Source organism: Etheostoma spectabile, chromosome 6, assembly GCF_008692095.1.
Source record: "Etheostoma spectabile isolate EspeVRDwgs_2016 chromosome 6, UIUC_Espe_1.0, whole genome shotgun sequence".
In the NCBI taxonomy this organism is placed as follows: domain Eukaryota; kingdom Metazoa; phylum Chordata; class Actinopteri; order Perciformes; family Percidae; genus Etheostoma; species Etheostoma spectabile.
The window spans coordinates 10,976,781-10,998,621 of record NC_045738.1 but is presented as its reverse complement, the minus strand read 5'-3'; the positions used below and the strand labels follow the sequence as shown (position 1 = coordinate 10,998,621).

The 21,841-nt window shown below is 43.9% G+C and overlaps 1 protein-coding gene across 1 annotated transcript; it reads left to right on the top strand.

The window, feature by feature from the left end:
• The first annotated feature begins 290 nt into the window (after window positions 1–290).
• On the top strand, window positions 291–8,959 carry rasip1 (Ras interacting protein 1). The gene is made up of 16 exons (XM_032518622.1): window positions 291–586; window positions 1,289–1,410; window positions 1,749–2,200; window positions 2,373–2,633; window positions 2,717–2,937; window positions 3,026–3,190; window positions 3,725–3,929; window positions 4,013–4,311; window positions 4,419–4,580; window positions 5,619–5,659; window positions 5,960–6,114; window positions 6,202–6,314; window positions 7,241–7,547; window positions 7,948–8,111; window positions 8,196–8,337; window positions 8,428–8,959. Exons 2-16 carry the CDS (start codon window positions 1,289–1,291, stop codon window positions 8,604–8,606), a joined length of 2,988 nt encoding a protein of 995 aa, XP_032374513.1. The 5' UTR covers window positions 291–586; the 3' UTR covers window positions 8,607–8,959.
• The last annotated feature ends 12,882 nt before the right edge of the window (window positions 8,960–21,841 follow it).

Genomic DNA, 21,841 nt, shown 5'->3' with positions numbered 1-21,841 from the left:
TTTGAAACCCTGTTTGATGTAACTAAACTTTATTAGAATGAAACAGAGACCCCATAATGTGTATAATCCAGACAGACCAAAAGATAGATATCTAGATTGCTTTGTGGTCAATAATACAGTATGCAATATTCCCAAAAAGGCCTTACATTGTGTATGTGTGGGTAAATTCTCCCTTCTCTTGCTCTCTACCAATCTCTGCCTCTCTGTCTCATTTAGTCAGGATATAGGTGTTGTCCACTGCAAAGGAAGGAAATTCTGTCACTTAGAACAATGGGCCTGTTTCTCTATCTATAGACCCAGAGAGGCTGAGAGCCAGAGGGTGAGAGGGAGCAGATCTTTTCTAGTTAGAGAGAAAACAAAAAGAAAAAGGTATTTTAGTTAAGAGAACTTATTTGAAACTAATGGATGTTAGGAATTAGAGATGTATATGTAGATGCGTGTTAGGTTTAGGCCCTTTTGAAAATGAAATTTCGTTACGGGAAAAAGGAAACGTACAAGGCTATTAGATTATTTTGAGCTGCGTATTTGCACTTCGGTGGCGAAGAATCCTCATAACACACTATAGAAGGATCAGTAGTAACTGTGGGTAAGTGTATTCAAAATCCAACAATTTATAGCATTGGGATTTCTTTTTGGGACCATTTTTTCTTCTTCTAATATTCCACCAAACATCTCGGAAGGATTAAAAACTGCGTAGTCTTTTCTGCGTAGAATGACAACATAGATTTTAGGTGTGGAAACACTTATCAAGACATAACAAGTAAATAGAGCCATGCCTGACCTTAAAGTAAAAGGTGGTAGTTTTCCAGAGGAATACAATGATTTTGTTTAGTCCTCCAAATTCCACCTCAAAATTGTGTGATCCACAATTTTAATTGTAATTTACATAGAAATAATACTGTGAATAGGACAGAGAGGGACCTTTGGAGTGGGTATTTCCCTGTCCGTGCAACAGCTGGACCTGAATCCTACAAAAGATACTTCCTGTTTGAGAATGGGAAATTCACATTATAATTTTCAGGGGCTGATTGGGGTGTTTTGAGTTAATTTCTTTCTGTTTGTTTTCACCATGTTGACAACCTACTGTAGTTATCCTGTTGATATTTTTTAACGGTGACATCATGCATTGTTATATTGTTTCAATCCTGGCATTGCTGACACACATTCCTCGTTGCAGTGTGGAAGTAGATTGAGCAGATTAGGGGGAAAGTTACATTCACAGTATCTTGACATACTGCAGATTATTGAGTTAAAAAAACATATTTGTTCTGTGCTCTCCCTCTGTTAGATGGAGGGGTCTGGCAGTCCTCGCTTCAGAAAGCTCCATTTCCCAGTGGGTCTGTGGATCAACTCGCCCAGGAAACACTTTGCCAAACTAGGGGGTCGCTGGCCCAGCGCAATCTCTGTCAAGTTAGTCTGAAGTTCTCTTAAATTATTTTTTTATCTCCTGTTTTGCTTATATGTCATGTATATTTGTTCTCTTTTTATGCACTTTCATGTCAATTATTGTTTAGTTAGAATTCAGTGCCTGATTGTTGAATGAATAGTATTCAACAATCATCAATATGTATTGATGTCATCTTATCTTACTTCCCCTGTCATTGGTATCCTTTCAATCCTGTAACCCTTTGCTCTTTTATTTTAGTCCTTGTTTTTCTGTTTAGTCAGTCATAATTCACAGCTGACTGGTCCCTTCCTTTCTCCTTCCTCTCTCTTCCATCTGTCTTCCCCTCCTCTGTTGTTCCCAGGTCGACCACCAGCTCTGACGCAGTCTCCCTCCACGAGGCCCCCTCTGCCCCTTCCTCTTCCCTTTCTATCTCCACCCCCTCGCTGGCGTCCCCTACCCCATCCCCATCTCCTTCCCCGGCCTTCCTCCGGCCGCGGCCTGCTGGGACCCAGTCTCGCACAAAACGCCTTTCCCATCTCTTCCTGCGAGGGCGCTCTAACAGCGACAGGGACCGAGCAGTGGGTGAGAGGGAGAGAGAGGTTTGGGCTCATTCAGCTGCACCCTCCTCCCACCACTACTTGCCCCCTGCCTCTTCTTCTGCCCCGGGCCTGATAAAGATCTATGGGGATGCCCTATCTAGTGGGGCCAACTATCGCTCCCTGCTGGCCAACATTCACTCAACAGCCAGACAGCTCATAGCCCAGGTCATCACCCGGTACACTGAGAGGGAGAGGGAGGAGACAGATGACGCAGGTATGAATGAAGGAAATATTCTCTCATTTGGACCTCTGCTGCGACCCATTACTGGGAATTGTTTGCTCAAATATGTAAACCAATTGGGAATGACTTAATATAAACATAAACAGCAGTGTTATGGAAAAATAATTACCCCCTTTTCCTCCACCCTTACTCCATTACCTTCTAGTTCTCCAGAAACACAGCCCAGAGGACTTCCTCTTGTGTGATGTCATTGGAAAGCCCATTCAGCAGCCAGATGGAGCTATCAAATGGGAGACAGAGTGCCGGAGAAGCGTTGCCCCATGGGAATGTCCCTTGTTGTTAGTGGACATGTGGCGGCCTAAGGACGGATTTGAGCGGCGCTTTGAAATCCAAAGAAAGGAAGACTATGAGAGAGAAGAGAGGGAGAAGGAGAAGGAGCGTGAGAGGGAGGGAGAGAACTATCAAGGTATGTGTAAGACTCAACAGGCGGGTCTCTTTATACATGACACAGGGTCAGACTGACCGATCCTTTGGTTGTCTGGGCAACAGGTGTGCGTTGGCGGCGGAGCAGGATGTCATCAGGGGGCGGACCAGAGGAGAGCGAGCGTGGTCACCGTGGAAGAAACTCAGAGCTCAGGAGGAGCATCAGTGACATGAACCTAAGCCTGCGCCGTCGGCAAGGCAACCACGTCAGCAAACAACCTAACAACAACGGAGGGGTGCAGGACAGGAAGAACATAGTGAGCATGATCAACCCACAGCACGGAGAGGTAGACAAGATGATGTGGTGAGGAAAAAACATAATCAATCATGCATGTGGTGTTCTAACAGTCATGTCTTAACCCGCTTTTTCTTCAGATTAGAGCTTCAAAAGCTGAAGCAAAGGTTGGATGGACAAACCAACCTGCGGAGGATGAGAAAGATTACTCCAGCTGTGACCTGGAAGTGATGTCACAAAGTTTGATCCTTCCACCCACAGATCGGCCCTACTTCCTGTTGCTGCAGGGTTACGATCAGAGCAAGGCAAGACACGCTGACAGATGATATCGCACACACACAAAACATTCACAAACAACAACCACACACACACACTATGTAAACACAGACACACTCAAATTTATGTTGTATACTATATAGAAAGGTGCATAAACACTAATGTGCACATATGCAAACTAACAGACATTTTTATAGAAGATTTGTGTGGCTGCACACGCGTGCACACACCCAGTACATGACATCATACCTGCATGTCTGTAATCGCCACATACCATCAGGATTTCCATCCCTCTGCAAGCCTCTCCCATTCAGCGTCCTGCACAAAACAGCCTCAGAGCAACACAATGCCTCAACAATTTATCCACCAAACACATAAAACCCCTTTGTGTACATCACACAGGTCTCCATTGTAGCAAACTGTGACACACTTCATACCTTATCAACCGCCCTCTGCTCAACTTAACATCTCTAAGATGGACAAGATTGATATAAACCATAGCACTTAAAAGATAACAGACCTCCCTGACTTTCTTCTGCTCTCCACTTTTGTGTTTTGTTTAGGATTTTGTTTTGTACATCATGGCGGGACATACGCATGTGTTTGGAAGAAAGCCCACAATAAGGGAGAAAGAGATGGATCGAGAGAGGGAGAGGAAGGGGAAGAGGCCCCTGAAGGTGGACACGTTCCTCTCTGCTCATGACCTCTTGGCCAGACACTTATTGGTCAGGAGAGATTCAGCTGTTCCTGAGACGCCCAACAGACAGGGTACTAAAAGTCACTGACTCATATCGTACTTACATCCATACTGCACCTGCTGTTTACCTAAATATTATTTTATTTTATCGTAGCTCTGATGAGGCCCTTCAGAGGAGGCGCAGTCACACACAACGGAGTGGCGCTTTACAGGGAGACTGTCCTAAAGCCCGGGGATGTAATTGGCTTGGGGAACCACTTCCTTTTCCTGTACCGTGACCCACGCGTGACTCCAGCTCCGCCACTGGCATTGACCCTGCCATGGCAGGTGGATGCCTCCACCACCTGCTGCCCCTCAGGGTTAGTGGATAGACAGGAAGCTCTGAGGCACTACCTGGAGTCTACGGAGGCAGTTTTGAAGTTTCATCCCCGTCACGCAGATGCTCTGTTACAGGTGAGACAAGCAGATAAAGACGCTCTCACTAACTATGCTTTTATCCAGTATCATAGAGAAATAGCCCTAAAGACATGCAATTACATATTTATCCCTTTTTCTCTTAGGAGATTATCTCCAAAAATTCCTCCCCAGACTCTGGAGGTGGCCCTTTAGCTCCTGCTTATCTCCTGTCAATCATGATAGATCATGCCTCCAAACACCTGGACCCCGCGCTCACACCGCAGATATTACTCAAGTCAGCAAATCTAATTAAAGAAATTGTCTGGGTAAGTAAAAAAAATAACAACAGCCCAATATCTAGAATTAAAAAAATGATATGCTGAGTGTCCTGGTTTTTTATTTTCCATCTCTCCCCTCATTTCTGGTCACCTACTGTTAGCTCTTTGAGGCATAAAATGTCCAATAAATACAAGAAAAACCTACTTAGGAATAATTAACATCTTTATAATTCCAATGCTAACATGCTAAGAAGATATCATGTTTGCCATTTTTCTTTCTTATCTTGGTTTAATGTGTTAGCATGCTAATATTTGGTAATTAAGACTTAAAACAGTATAGCTGAGGCTATTGGGAATGTCATTTGTTTTGCAGGTATTTGGTTATAAACAAACGTGTTGTACAAATTATAATTTTGACCTGATGATGGTACTAGATTAAAGATCAGAAGTTCACCCAAGTCATCACAATTCAACGGATGGAGTAATAAATGTCTGAAACAAATTTTATGGCAATCCATTTATTGTCAACACAATTATAAAATGTCAACTTGCTGGTGGTGCAGGAGAATAAGTCTAGGAATCAACATTATACATCATAGGATTTCAGGGAACCATGAATGTCACTCTGTTTAATAGTTAGAAATATTTAAGTCTGGAGCAAAGGAGTGAATCAACTGACATTACCATCCATAGAGCTATGCCTGACATATAAAATGTGCCTCAAGTTATTAAGTAAAATAATAAAATATCTCAGAGCTTTGAAGAATCATGAACCTTTTCTAGAAACGTAGTTCATGACAATATGGCCATGTCCTTACTTAAAACACTGTATAATACTGTAGCCAGAGAAACATCAGTTAGGATATTGAGATATTCAGTCAGACAGAAAAACCAGCAGTCAGACATGTGCCCTTCATTTTGGCCTGCTACATTGTGGACAGGAGTGAGGATGAGCTGATGTCACTGCCCTCCTGGTGGAAAATGTGCTGTAATTGTCCCGGCTGCAGGGCTAGACCCCACTCCCCCTCCTCCTCCCCACACTAACCCGAGATGTCTCTTCTCTTCTGTCTCCAACTCTCTTTACAGGACAACATTAAGGAATTTGGGGATAAGCATCCCACGCAAAAGTATGAACATTTTTGTTCTACGTCATGTTTCCTCTGTTTAGAGATCTATTCCCGAGTGACTCATGATACATTTGTGCTTGTGCTGTTATGTCTTTGGTACATTTTTGTGGTATGATGAAAGCATTATAACAAGGTGATGTTGACAAAAGGATTAAATATAGTTAAGTAATAATAACTTTGTCTATTTTTACTCACAATATGGTGTGTTTCTCTTTAAAAGCATGAAGAAAATAATGACAGGAGAATGTACACAAATATTTTACTGTTAACATAACTTTGGCATTACATTAATGTGTCCAGTTCCACAGAGCAAGAAGGTGAGATAAGCACGCCAAATGTCCAGAAACTGTCCTTTGATCTTCGCCCCCTGATGTTCTGGATGTCAAATGCCACAGAGCTCCTTAACTTCTTTCAGGTCAAAGTAGAAGCCATGGAGAAAGAGTGGGAGTTTGAAGGTGAGAGTGATTTGAAAAGAATGGAAATTACTGATTCAAGTAAAAAACAAAAGTCTTTAAGTAATCTTACTGATATTTTCTTTAAAGCGCTGGGGGACCCAGTTTTGACGGCTGACATGGACACCTGCTCAGAAGCTCTGGCACAGCTGGATGACGTAATTATGCACACCTTCCAACAGTGTGTGTATCACCTCACCAAGGTACAAATATAAAAGTATGCTACTTTTCAAAATTTCGCTATACTGTTTTAGCAGTTAGCATACAAAAAAGTCAACAACTTTAGTGCTTTGTATGTTGACACTAGGAATACTTTGGAATACCACTTTGAATTAAACTACAAAGCGACAAGCAAAACGTCTTTCTGAAAACTTAATACATATTCTTTTATTCTCCAAGATTTTTCTGGAGCTGTCTCACCATATCCACCCCCAACAACACCCACAATTTATTTTAATTTTTTCCAGCTGTGAGCAGCTCCTTCATTCTCTTTGTGCTTTGCATTCTGGTAGAATAGTTTGCATCAACAGCACCCTTGCCAATTGACTGTGTTCAGTAAACACACCGATTTATAGTGTAGTTATTTCAGTATACTTTATTTTGTAATTTTTCCAGTGTAAACACACTACATACTGATAAAAACAGATAATTTAATGTGTTAGCTAACATTTGCTAATTAGCAAGTATAGCTGAGGCTGATGGAAATTGTAAGTTTAAGTTTTGCAGGTATTTGGTCATAAACAACAAATAAAGCACTTGACTTAATCATAACACTGCAAAAAAACGTCAGGGGAACACCAAAGTTATTAGAATCCATCCAGAGGTGGATGTGAATATCTGCACCACATTGCAAGACAAACTATCAAATAGCAGTTGAGACATGTTGATCCTACTGTAACCACAAATGTCCAAAACATAATCCATCCAATAGTTGTTGAAATATTTTAATGTGGACCAAAATGGTGGACAGACCAACAGACAACTCTCCTCCTTCCTCTCTATCATCTTCATTTGAACCCATCCCTATTTACTCTTTCCCCTCCTTGCCTTTATTACAGCAACATATATATTTTGTTTAAATTTCTTTTGAACAAATAAACTCAAGTTTCTGTCCTTTCTATCCACAAAGACCCTGTACTCACTCCTCCCAGCACTCCTGGACAGCAACCCATTCTCCAGCGAAGAGAAGGAGAAGGAGAAGGAAAAGGAGAAGGATAGAGCTCGGAGTGCAGAGGGAGAAGAGAAAGGAGGAGGGGAAGTAGAGGTGGATGACTTGTCCACTTTACCGCCCAAAGTTGCGGGGCTGGTTGAAGTGTATCGCTGTTCTCTGAAGCTATCGCGCGAGGCGTGTCTGTCCCCGCCGCTCACCTCCCAAACCTTTGGCTACCTCTTCTTCTTCACCAACACCTCCCTGCTCAATACTTTGTTGGAGAGAGGTGAGAGGTCACAGGTTTAAGTGAGCCCATGTAACTTTTGCTGAACAGCAGCCACTGTGGCCAGTAGTGACAATTAGGACATAATATTAAAATGTAACAGGAGCTCAAGTAGAGAAGAGTCACGTTTGTGACAATGATCAGTTATTCGGCAATATCTAGTTTCAAACAATAATGCCAGACTAAGGAAGGTTGTAACAGAAAAACCCCTGAGTGTAATAAATTGAGCATTTGTTTATTATTATTAGAAATTTTCATTTGTAAAAGTAAGATTGTGTTATTTCTTCTTTCCAAAGTTAGATAGTCTCGCTCTTCTTTAAGTGCTCTCTTTAATAATATAATTGGTCCTGTTCTCTCTCTCTCTCTCTCTCTCTCTCTCTCTCTCTCTCTCTTCTCTCTATAGATGAACTGTTTTCATGGTCCAAAGCGGTCCAGATCCGCACAAACTTGGACCTGGTTCTGGACTGGCTACAGGGGGCGGGATTAGGAGACATAGCCTCTGAGTTTATGAAGAAACTGTCAGTCACAGTCAACTTCCTGTGTATTCCCAAAACTCGACTTATCCAGGTAACACAGCTACATGTGTTGGAAGCTCAGTCCTTGCCAAAGATTATTGTCATACTGAGTGACTATTAACCTCTCTTCTATCAGTCATCCTGGAGCAGTCTACTGGAGGACCATGTCTTGTTAAGCCCTTCCCAGTTGCACCACTTGCTTACCCATTACAAGCTGGGTCCATCCAGAGCCCCACCAGCATCCTGGGCCCCTCTGCCAGGCACAGAGCTGAGTGGAGGTAAATTAAACTAACAGAGGTACTGTAAGAATCCACCCAGGGAAATGATCTGTTAAGTCAATTCTTTCTTTTCCTTTTATCATCTTTTAGACATCTTTGAGAGCTTCCTGGACCATCCTCCTCTGATCCTGCCAAATGAGACTCCACGCCTCGACCTCTCCCAGCCAATCCCGAGCCCCGAGCTCCAAAAGGAAGTGACATGTCTCCGCACCTTCTTGTGGGGACTCGACCAGGATGAGCTCCCTGCCAATCAGAGGACTCGGCTTTAAGGAAGCCCATATTTGTCTCTCCATGGATGTCTTAGAAGTGAAAAGGAAATCACCAGAAACAGCTAACTGCACACTAAAAAAAGACAAACCGGACATGTTTTCTGCATTTTATTGCCTGGTTGTTGTTTTTTCACGACATTTCCATATCAATTCATTTATCCATTTAGATATTTTAAAGTAAAATAAATGTATTGGCTTTGGTATGCCTTTATAGATTTTACAAAGCAGGGAGTGAAACCTCATGTCTGTTGGGCCATGCAGTGTTATGTCCTATGTGACTGTTTTACTTGGCGTCCATGTATGTTTTAAAACTACTTGTTTTTAATAAAACGCTGAATTCTAGTTTAAAAGACCTACAGTTTCCGTGTGATCTTTGACAAGCTTGTTTCCCACAGCAGGGCCCCTTGGGCTTGGCAAATGCCTACACTTCCACACCAAAGGAATATTCCACAAGGTGGCGATGCAGGACTCATTCCCCTTTGACGTTAAATGATGAGTCTGCAGGTACAATTGCTTGACTAAGGAGGCGATCAAACATCTACATTATCTGTCTGTTCCAAAGGCACACTCTCATTTCCTGTAATCATGGTAGCATTTTACGAAGGGGTCATGACTCAAGAAAGCAAATGAAGCTGTGACGACCACACACAAAGGTTACCTTTACCAAGGTAAGCTGTCAAAAAGGTCAAAACCAGTGACTTAAGAGCAGGGGAGATTTTCATTTCCCTTTGTTGATGTGACACACACAAGTGGTCTGATTGGTCGGGTTTCATATTTCATTAATGTGGTACAATCCTATGGCTATTAAAGGGCATCTCATCAAGCATAAATCAGCAAGTGGCTGTTATGAGCAGGCAGCAGACAGGTGATATCATCAACAGCAGTGAGTAACAGCCTAACTTGAATTGTCACAATTTGGTAATATCCAGTCAATTTCATTGTCTAGTCGGGCAGACTTCTTGAGAAAACAGTTCACTGCTTTCTTTGTTTTGAGAGTGAAGCTCTGTGACGTCTCCATAAACTTATCATGCTCCTTGTTTGGCGCCCAACCAAATGGCTTCCTTTCTTACGGTCAGCCTCTCAGATGAAGTCCTTTACGGTAAAAAGCTTTAAAAACAAAACACATCAGTCCCATGAGAGACTCCCTGCTTACATCATCAGTGTTGCCTCCGGTTCTGTTTCCCCAATTTCTTACTGTGCTAACATCAAAAACATGCCACTGAGAAAAACTGGTTATAGATTATGAATCATAAGAAGAGGCTCTCTGTGGTCACATTTATCAATTAGGGGATTGTAATCACTCTCATTTGAAATTCAATGTGGTGTATGAGTGAGAGTGAGACTTTGTGTGCTAATTTCAACTTTCCAGTAATGTCAAACAGATGTAGTCTGTAACTTTACAATTAACCACAGATGGGGTTCAGACTGGTATAGGTCCATGGTGATTGTGTGATATAACAGTAGTCTGTGATAAGATACGGTGACCAATGTCACACACACAGTTTTCTGTGATCTCAATCACTGACACAGACAAAATGTCATACACACTTTCACCCAGAATTGCGTAGTCATATACAGTACACACACAATACTCTTTTTCTTTCTCTCTCCCACACACACACCACACACAACACACACACACACACAACAGCATGCACACTAAGTAGACTTCTTCACCCAGGTGCAGAGTCCCACACCTGTTGTAGCAGCTCTCTGTAATTAGCTCAACACAATTATCATTGGTGGATGGAAGGGAGGGGAGGGTGAAAACAATGGGGCAGTTATTCTCTCCCTATCATCTCCTTCTCTCTCCCTGCTGTCGAGTAATGAAAGATTATTCCCTTCTTCAAAGAGACGGAGTTTCCTACAAAACAGCTGAGTCAGAGGAGAAAAGAGAGAAGGATGAAAAGAAAAGGAGAACAGTAGGGAGGCAAGCGTGGTAATGCAACGCTGCTGGTGTGAGGCCCAGTGGACCACAGTGATTGTCCTTATTGTTGTTACACACAGGAGTCATTTTCAGGAACCAGAAAGGGCCCATGGCTCTCACACTAACAGCTACAACCTGGAACGGCCTCAGTATCTATTTGTTATCTGGTAACACTTTACCTGAGCTTTACGTCACTGTAAAGCCTGAAGTATAAGGAGGTTTTTCAAGTCATACGTCAAGTCATACGTCACCGGAAAGGGCAGAATACCATGACTGTAGGGCCACTGATGGAGGTTGTGACACATGTTTTATCAGGAATCAGAATCAGAGGGGAAAGCGTGAGCATTTATGTCCCACAGAGTCATCACTACCAAATATTACGGAATCTGGTTTCTTATTCCAGCGGAGAGCTACATTGTGGGGGACAATATTACTCCTAAGTCTGCCTCCTAAGAAATAAAGTTAAATTTCTTATTTTGGGTCTCAGATTAAAATTATTGAAGGACCAGGCTGCATGAGACACAATCACCAAGACAGCGCTAGTCTACTCCACAGCACTGTGGAGTAAGGTCTGGCAATGGGAGACTAACTCTTGTCTGAAACAAAGTAAGAGTGGAATATTGGACGTGGCTTTGGGCTAACTCCTGTGTTGAGACCAGGAAGGAAACAAGGGAGCAGGGAAATCACTGTTAAGTCACAGACTGACAAAAAGACAGACTGGGAGTGGTGGAATCTGCGAGAGGTTTGAGACTTCTGGTGAAAAGGTCAGAGGTGCCGGTAGAGAAATCAGTCAGATGCAGACAGATGACAGACTGTGGCTGAGTTTGGAGATGGGGAGACTCGTGGATAAAATGGACAGCAGCGCCTCAGTGAGTTGACTAAAATGCCGAAAGAAAAGCCTTGGTCCTCCTCAAGGGACAGATCTGTTTTCCTGGTTACGTCACCCGAATATGAAATGCAAACATAAACACACAAACCTTTTTTTTTTTTGGTGCACATGTGCATGTACCTACACACAAATGCAAACAGGTACACGCAGGGATATAAAAGAACCCCTGTGAGGTCAGATCCACCAGGCTGAGGCTGTTCACTGTTACTAGCCCGCTAAGCCTCACAGTCTCACTGGCAGCTACAACCACCACCACCACCAACCACTGTACCCTGCCTTGGCCTGCCCTGCCCTGCCCCGGGCTCCTCTCCACTGGCGGCTGTCTGTCCTGGCCTGCTGCTGCTGGTTCTGCAGGGCAGCAGAGCGTTTATGTGTGTGCTTTTCAATTTAAGACAGAGCCAGTGCCACCAATTTGGAACTGCCGGGCTTTTCCTCTTTTCCAAAATGCCCTCATCTACCTTTTCCTCCTTTCTTCCCATTTTTCTCTCTCTCGTTTCTCGCTCAGTAAGTTTCTATCGGGCCGGGGGGCCTGTGGGTAGGGGCCTTATTCCATCAGCCTGGGGCTTCTGTCAGAGGCTTGTTCCATTTTGCGTCATGGTGTTGACTGAGCGGACCCCACACTTAACTCCCATAAAGCTATGGGGTTGGGCGGCAGGGCAGCCGGCGCGGGCTAACGCTGGCCCCGTGTTCAGCGTGGTAATCTGATGGCCATGTTTATTTAATGCTGCTCTCCTTTGATGGAGCAGAAAAAGTCTTTGGGCTTTTTGTTTCAGCACTTTCACTGCCAGGTCAGAGGTGCTCGCCGTGGTTACGCTCAGGAAGAATAATATTTGCCCTTATATTCGTTCCAAACAGGCTTTTTTCCATATTAGTGTCAGGGATATTCTCTGGGTTTCTGCCTTCCACTGATTCTGCACATTGGAGGTGAAGGGTGGTGGGGGACCGCACCTCAAAAAGATCGCTCCCTGGAGGATAACGGGGGTGTTCCATAGGTCGTCCCCGGGGCCTGTTCCTATACCCGAGTGAACCCCCTTCACACTCAGCTGCAGACCTGAGAGACACCCCTGCAGTCATATATATAAGCACCAATAGGGAAGGAAAACACACACATAAACACTTGAATACCCTCTCCCTCCTGCTTGGCTGCCCCGGGCTCCACCTCAGCTGTCAGTTGTCGACACCTTCCAGGGATTCTTTTTAATGGAGGTACAAAAGAGTTACCTCTCCTTGTGTGCCTGTGCTTTTCACCTCAAAACTCACACACCACCTATCTTCCTTGTGTCAGCGGTTTCAGATGGGTCAAAAAGCCAGGGAACCGCACAAAGTCATTATATGAGGTTTTCACTTAAACATACAAGAGGCAGAACTGTCCAAGTTCACTAGAGCAAATTCGGACCCCAATTTCTTCTGTATAACCACACATACTGTACAAATAAAGTCTTACGTATTGCCCCTCATCACAATGTTATGCACTTACTGTATCTCTGTTGAGCTTTACAATGTTGATCTGACCTGGGAAAGTGTTGCCTGAGTGGTGAATAACAGGACCTGCTTTGTCACGCAAGAATGCTTTTTACTTTGAAGTTTAATCAGTAAGTAGCTTTTGAGAGAAGAAGCCCAGACTGTGGCCAGAATATTATTCATCTATCTAGATTTTGTTATTGTAATTCACCATGCTGTGTTCATGATATTACAGAAATGAATTACTGTCACACAAGATAAGGCACCCTGGGGAGTTTTATGTGAATAATGTTTCATTTCCTTCTGGGTTGTTCATTATTTATGATCTGACTACAGAAAAGACTGGGTTAAGGCCAGATAGGAACAATAAGCACGCACACGCACACACACACACACACACACACACACACACACACACACACACACACACACACACACACACACACACACACCTACACCAGAACAACATCTACCATCCTCTACATCTCTTATCTTTTCATTGGAGATGAATAGAAAACCATGTGTAAGTTTACACTTCCTGCCCTCCTCCGTATATTTCATTACCCACCTTTCTTTTGTAACACTTTAGACATGTTTCTGGCCTCCCCTGTGACTGTGAGGTATGTGCTTACTCACAGATGAAGGAGCCTAAACTCTGATGTAATCCACGGGAAACAGGGGAGCAAGAAGGGGGAGGACTACTCGGGTGGTAGGTAATCCTATTCCTCCCGGTGCAATTTAGCAGCTCAAAACAATTACCAACTGGCTGCCCCCAAATCAGCGCCAGCAGCCTGACAAAAGGGATGTAGACTTTGCTTGTTAGTAGTGCTCTGATGTAAAGTCAGATTTAGAAGGTCACTGCCGAGGGAAAGCTAATCTGGATCAGGGTTTGGCAATGTTGTGTTTCACACTGAGCTTGAAAGCCTCTGCAGATTGTACAGTGTGGGAGACAGTAGAAAAGCTGGGCCAGTGACTCATAAAAAGGTGCTGTCAGTCAAACCCAAAGATTCACCAGCCAGAAATCTGCATGTAAGGCGTGTGTGTGTCCACCTTTTCCCACTCACTGACACCCAATCAGGGGCAGATTAAAGGGGTTCGCCTTTCCTGTGACATGCCTCTATCTATATCCCTCTTCCTGTGCCACAGTTATCCCACGCTGTCGCCCAACCTTTAGATTGGTGATAGTCTGTTTTAAGTCTTGCTATCTTTGTTCAGTCACTCTCTTGCATAGCACCCCTTTGTTTTTTTCTCCATGACCATCTTACCTATCTCTCTCCAATCCTCCCAACCCATCCCATAACTTTTGTTTGTCTCTTCATGTGTCACCATCCCATCCTCGTCATCACTCTTGGCTTCCCAGGATAGCCTCTGTCACTGTATTTATTGTCTTAGTGTCAAAACTAGACCAAGGTCTGTCCAGGCATCCTATTCCATCGCCTCCCGTCCTACTCTTTGTCGTCATCCCTTTCATTTTTAATTTAAATTTTTCATCCCTAGATTGTCCCTTCTCCTGTTGTTTCTGGGTTTTAAGTCCAGTCTGACGGTAATTTCCTTTTATCGTTCACTGAGCCATTCCTTGCATTCCTGGCATTCTTCCTGGCGCTACCGGGGGTCCAGCCAGATGCGAGGGCGTCTGTAATACAAGGCAGACGCTGAGGCCAACTGACACCATTCATACTTCCAGCGGTGACCTTCTGAATGGACAGAGTGATTGATGAGCAGAAAGAGTCAGGGAGAAAATGGAAGGGGAGACATAAGAAGACAGGGGCGGCAATGCCGTAATGGCAATGTGTGTGAACTCTGTGCCAAAAATAGAATATTCTAGATAGTTTTCATTTCTAAGTCCTTGACTCACTGATTATGATAAAAGAAGACATGTAAGGCTTTTAAACATCTCCCGACCAAACCGTTTGTGGCTAATTGGGAACAGCAGGGGGTCAAAGTGCACATAAACATTGGGAACAAGAATAGAGAAATTAGAATAACTTTCATGTCATTCCTCTTAGTCACAGCCCTCCAAGGACAAAGGTGGTTCTCTAACTGACACACCAAACAAAGCTTTTGTGAGTTACCACAATGAACAAAGGTCAAGAAAATAAAACTGGAGAGACGCCGTGGTTGTGACAGGTCTTGCAGATGTAAGTAAAAGATGGCAGTCAGACTTGTCAGCTGGAGATAATAATAATGGTGGTTACAAAGAATGCACGCAAACACATTACTTCCATATCTTACTCTCACTATTCCTGAGATAAGATAGCATTTCCAAGGAGGATGAGGGATTGATAGTCCACAGTCTATATAAACATTTACAGTAAATGTTTTCTATCTACAATAATATGCGAAAAAAGCAAAACTGCAATGCAACAACTGCAGAAACTTCAGTTCAAAAAAGAAGACAGTGTATCTTCTGTGCTGTATATGCACCGCTTTTAGTCAAAGTCACTTCAAACCAAAGTTGACATTTCAGTGAACTTGAGGTTCGCCTCCCCTCCCTGTGCGGTCAAAGCACAGCCTACTGAATGTGGAGAGTAGGCTTTTTGATTCCCAAACATTTTCAAATGCACTGTCGGAACTGTTGTACTCGGCTCCCTGGTCCTGCTGTCCATACGCTGTTTCAAAACATAAACAGGGACAACACACGGATATGAAATTTCCTTTCCTGTGTTTGCTCTTAGTTATGATGAAATTTATACACTCTGCATGGCTGACGCACAGGAAGTGGTCAGTGGAACGACGTAGAATCAATACAGCTGCCCATGTGCACTGTTATAAGTTGTGTTATCTGCTATCATTGTTGTAGGAGGTTGATTTACGATTGTTAGCGTGTAATGAGCGTTAATTTAATGAATGGCAAGTGATGAAGGGGCCTGATGTGCGTCAGCATTCAAAGAAACAGCTAGGACATGTCAGGTTAAAAGGGGGCAGGGGGTTATAAATGGTTTTAAATGCTGGGATGAACTATCTAACAGACGTAAGCATATGTGTGTATCTGCACATTTGTTTGTGTGTCTGTGTGTGTCAATCTGTCTGCAAAAGGGCATCCCCCCCCCCATGTGACTGAGGTCACATCACGTTGACAAAGTCACTAAGTAGGTATACTGCGACGTCACACAAGTGCTCTTCCTTTTGTCTTCCCGCTCCCCTCACTCTTTCCCTGTCTTCTCTCTTGGCCCCACTGCCCCTTTACGCACACAGACACACACACACACACACACACAACACACACACACACACACACACACACACGCAAACAAACACACACACACACGCACACAAACACACACATACAGATACACACACCCCTCCCTGTTTCCCCTGCATTTGTCAGCTGCTCTCTGCTTCCGTAGAATAACACGACAACAGGCTCAGTGTGTGGCTGACGCAGATGCACGGCGCGCCGGCAAGTAGTGGTCAGCTCTGATACAGTATACATCACTCACACACACACACACACACGCACAGACTGACAAAGGGACAGGGAATGCACAAATACTGTCTCCGGGATAACTATTCTGCACGCTGAGGAATGCACCAAAAATACGGCTTTCACTTTGGTCTCTTTTACTTTTTTCTCTTCTAATTTTTTTTTAAAGTATGTAGCCTATAGGGTCACCGGTGCAGATATATATTGCAGCCAAGAGATACAAATAATTCACTGCTTGCTTAAATATGCTTTGATTGTTTAAAGCTTGTACTGTTTATGTTTCATTAATCCTCCTGAGCACCAGACTGCACCAGAGAAAACAAGAGAGGGATGTGAAGTGGAAGCGAGTGAGTGTGTGAAAGAGAAAGTAAGAAGGGAGCTGGTAGGGAAGCATTTTGAAAGGAGGACGAGATGGAGAGAGAGAGAGGGATGCAGACAGACAGGACATGCAATGACAGCAGAGGAAAGAATGTTTAGGGCGACTGAGAATGGCGGTGAGAGGAGCGGGAGCTCTGAGACAGACCTGGGCTCTCCAGTGTATTAACACCAGTCTGAGATGGAGGGAGCAAGCAGGGTAGATGGAAAGAGTGTTTGCACAGTAAAAAGTTCCTTTTGCGTGGGTTGCTTGCTTCCCGCTGTACTCCCCCTCCACTCTCTCCTTCCTCTTCTCCTTGTCACACTCTGTCTGTGACCTATTGCTTCAACTAGTTCATTCAGAGATTTCCTCCCTGGCAGACGCAAAACTAAGTGAGAGGGGAACGTGAGCAGGTGAGCAACGCAGAGCCAGAGAGGGAGAGGATTTTGACTTACTCTCACACACACATGCACGCATGCACGCACCCACACACACACACACACCCCCCCCCCCCCCCCCCACACACACACACACACACACACACATACAAACAGACACTGTGTTTTGTCACATACCATAGAGTTTGGTTTCCAAACAAAATTTGCCTCGTAAATATGCTTAATAAGAGAGCTGATTTAAACATTTAACACCCAACGTTTCTCCCAGGAGAGACGTTTGCCTCATGTTCTTGCTTTCATCCCTGCATCCTGCCCTTTGCTCTGCTCTGTGAGCTGAGCCAGCGGAGGAAACCTGCAATAATGATGCCGGTTAATGTCCCTCTTTAATGGTCTAATAAAAAGGCAAAGCAACAGGTGCACAACAGCCATATTTGCCACCAGTGGGCCACTCACATGGAAAAGGAATAGAGCAAATGACATGCATAATTTTGTGAATCACGTCCAGTTTAGTTTTATCAACTAAAGACTCGCCAAAGGAGGGGAGCTTGAGGGGGGCTTGAGAAGAGGGTCTCTTGTCATATATCACATATATAGGACATCAGCACTTTAACACTGACCACTGACAGTGAGAAAGAGAGAGTCAGAGACGTCACTTTATTGCCCAATGATTGCAGCCCCCTCCTGTGTGTCACTATTTTCTCCCCCCCAACTATTAACACAGTCACTTTCTCTCTGACGTAGGTTGAAGTAAGGGGGCAAAAGAAGGGGGGATGGGGGAGATGATGATGGTGGGTAGCAAGTTAGGGTAAAGTTACCATGACAATTGTTCAGATAGGATACCCGGTTGGAGTCAAGCATTTGGCAGCGAGCTGGAGAGCATGAATGGGGGACAAAATGACAGGGAAGAGAGGAGGAGGGGGAGGTCATGGGGAAACTGTAAGGTGTCCTGTTTAAGGAGAGTAAATATTAACAGTAAAAGGTCGGACCTCTGGTTTTCCTTGAACATTATCTCTGTGTTTGTTTCACTCAGACCCTGCTGGAATTCCCTGGAGGAAATGAGGGTGCAAAATAAAAATGATGAATTTATTACTACTCCTTCTCCTATAATCCCTTTTACCATCGGAGCAGCGTTGCGTCACGGTCAACATGTTCACTGTTTACATATGACACTGAGCTAAGCAGAACATGAGAGTTAACCCTAAAATCCACAAGATTATATTATCACCCACCTGGACATGGAAATTAACCGACGCTAACAAACACTTATGGGAAAACCCACATTATCAGACTTCAACCATAATCACGCTTAAGTACACAATAAAGAAAAATCCCCAACAAACCAAACCAATTCGTACTCAAGCTCTTCTTTGTCAGATGAATAAACTATGACGATTACAATAACACTCATCATGAATTTATTTAAATCAAATGTTTTAAGGTGACTCCGGTAAACGAATGAATCGAGCAACTGTGTGGATTAACAACCCGGCAAAAGGTGAGCAAAAAGTGTGAGGCATTCAAATGATTTGAAGGCTGCGTAATAATGTGTGAATACATGCCATGGCGCACAGGAAACCTAGTGTAAAGCATGACCGAATTGAGTGAAGCTTATGTGAGTAAAGTTTGTCTGGCAGCGAGGCCTGGCAGGCCCTGTCACAGGTTCCCCTTTCTCTCTGATGTCTTTGAGGTCGTAGTCTGAGTGTCTCACTCTGTTTCTCCTCCTATGGTGGTTTACACAGATTGGTGATGTAATGGGTAGCATATGAAGGCCACACACAAACACACAGGCGCACACACAAACACTGATGCTCATGCACGTTATACAGACACCGCACTTATACCACCACATGCCCATAATTACACACATATACTGTACGCACACCCATTCACACAAACCCTGGATTCCCCCTTTTCCAACAAGCATGCACCAGTTCACTCTCTCACACACAAAAACAAAAGTCTAAACAAAGATACATAACCCTTTTTATTTTGTGCACTGACATCTATGCACGTGCACCCACACGCTCCCACAGACACACACTTAAAGGGCACCCACCCAGTTGTCATAGTGTGTGAGTGATCAGTGCTGGCGGATGGCTTAACAGAAGACTGTGCTTCAGAACCACCCAGGAGACCCCCATCATGAGAGGCAGCGAATGAGAGAGAGTGACTAACTTCACTTTTTCTTTTCTTCTCTCCCCAGCTGTGTCTTCAAACGGCCCTTTGATGTGGGAAATTAAAAACAGCGAGTGTGTCAATATCTCCCTACGTCCAACCTCACTCATCTATTTCCTCTTCTTCTACTGCTCTCCTCCTTCTCCTGCTTTTCTTCTCTACTGTTGACCCGCGAAAACAGAGTATGACCCCTTTTCACCACAACAATTCTGCCACCCACTTGCTGCCACCAGGCCCTCATCATTCAAGGGTGTTTGTTTGTCTGTGTAGGCCCACCACTGGACTGGCAACTCTGTGTGTATATGGGTATGAGTGTGCGACTGTGCGCATACAAGGCCCACCACTAATTATTTTCAAACCACACCATGAGTGTATGTCTGTGAATGAGGGTCTCCTAATCTCACACCCAGACTCAAAAACGCTCTCTTTCTTCCCCCCGGTCTCTCTATCACTCTTCCATTTTTTTTGTTTGTGTCTGTAGTCCGCCTTCCATCCAAGTGTGGCGCTTATTAAACGCTCAAAAGAAAACGTGAAAACATCAAGATAAGCAATACGTGTGATGATTCTCACACGATTCTCCAGTCAGGTGCCATTATACTGCTGCAGAAGAAGGGGTGCAACAAGATAATTTAATTAAAGGAGCACCAGTCAACTTTGGGGGGGGGGGGGGATTTGAAAATATGACGTAGATATAACATTATTAGTTTTTTAATGTATTTATTTGAGGAGTGTTACATGTTCCTCATTGCTCAACACAGAACCGATGTTTCCATCTGCCATCACTATTTGTCTTTCACCGCATTTTCGCCGATTCAACTCAGTTTTTCACAGGTGTATGGAAACGCACCCACTGACTCCCTTGTGATGTACAGTGTATGAACACAGTATGATGCATCAACTGTCCCCCTATGATGTCTGGAAACTCACGTTTGCCCTTTGCAACAGTAGGCCACGCTTTACTGCACCTGACTGAGTGTTTCCAGGCTGTCCCACTCTATGTGTTTGTGTGTGTGTGGTGTGTGTTGTGTGTGTGTGTGTGTGTGTGTGTGTGTGTGTGTGTGTGTGGTGTGTGTGTGTGTGTGTGTTTGAGAGAAATCATGTTGATGTGTGTACAGTAAATGGTTATGTTTCTGCATCTATCAGTGTGTGTTTCTGAGCTAGCAATGGTCTTTTTGGTGTGTTTTGGTTTATTAGAGCCCCATGTTTTTCTATGACACAGCGCATGTCGTGTGGGTGCATCTATGTGCATATTTTATGTATGTGTGTGTGTGTGTGTCCACCAACCACCTCGAATACCTCAAGCGTGTGTGTCTGTGTAAATGTCCTGTGGTGTGTGTGTGTGTGTGTGTGTGTGTATATATTATATTTATATATATATATATATATATATATATATATATATATATATATATATATATTGTGTGTGTGTGTCTTAGTGTGTGTGCGTGCGTGTGTTTGTGTGTGAGTGTGTGTGTGTGGTGTGTGGTGTGTGTGTGTGTGTGTGTGTGTGTGTGTGTGTGTGTGTGTGTGTGTGTGTGGTATGACCGCTCACTGTTTCTATGCAACACTTTCAGAGGCCCCTTCTGGTCTGGACAACACCTCGCTCCTGCTCCTATCCGTCTCTCACTCCTCACTCTTTCCTTCACCCTGGAGAGGGAGAGAAGGAGTGAAAAAAAGAGGAGGTGGGTGGGGGGGGCAGTGGAAATAACAGGCTGCTGTCTCAGGAGGGGCACTAAAAAAAAGAGCAAGGGGTGAGAAAAGGAGGGAGAGAAATATGGGAGAGAAAAGGTGTTTGCTGTGCATATTAGCTATGATACAGGGAATGTGGCATGTGTAGCCATAAATTAAATAACGCAAGTAACAACACACCTTCAATGACATTTCACCAATGAATACAACACAAGAAAAAAGAAAGGGCAGGTAAAACTAGAGCCTCTAAAAGATAGATGGTTACATATAAGATATGCTGATACACGCGAAAACAATGGGCTTTTTAAAACGTCTGCAGGGCTAGATAGAGAGAGGGGGGAAGAGATTTGGAGATGGAAAGATAAAAAGAGGTAGATGGGACAGATTGGTGCAGGTAGCGGGATGCGACAGAGGAAGTGCTGGAGATAGGGACAGGACAGGACGGGAGAAAGTGATAGAGGAAAGAAAATAAAACAGAAAAAAAAACAACGGAACATTTTTTTAAAGTTTCGCAAAGAGAGACAGGCAGCAGGGAGGGGAGGAGGAAAGAGAGAGAGAGAGGAGGAGAGAGAGAGAGAGAGAGAGAGAGAGAGAGAGCGTGTGTCTGTGTGTGTTTTTATGAATGAAGTGAGTCACTGCCGATGTGTCATAGGCCCGACGTCTTTATAAAGGAAGTTTTAAACAAGCCTAAACACTTCACTGCGCGCAAAAATTGGACTTACCACACTCGCATCCCTCTCTCTGCATTTCTGTTGCCTCTCTCTATCTCTCTCTCCAAACTATCTAAGTGTCTCTCTGCCTTCAGCACTCCATAAAGACTACAAGGGTTCATCTCAAACTTTACCAAAGCCAGAGAGTTTGATTACTTTTACCTTCCTTTTCTCTCTGTCTGAGTGCTTCATTCATCACTCCGCTCT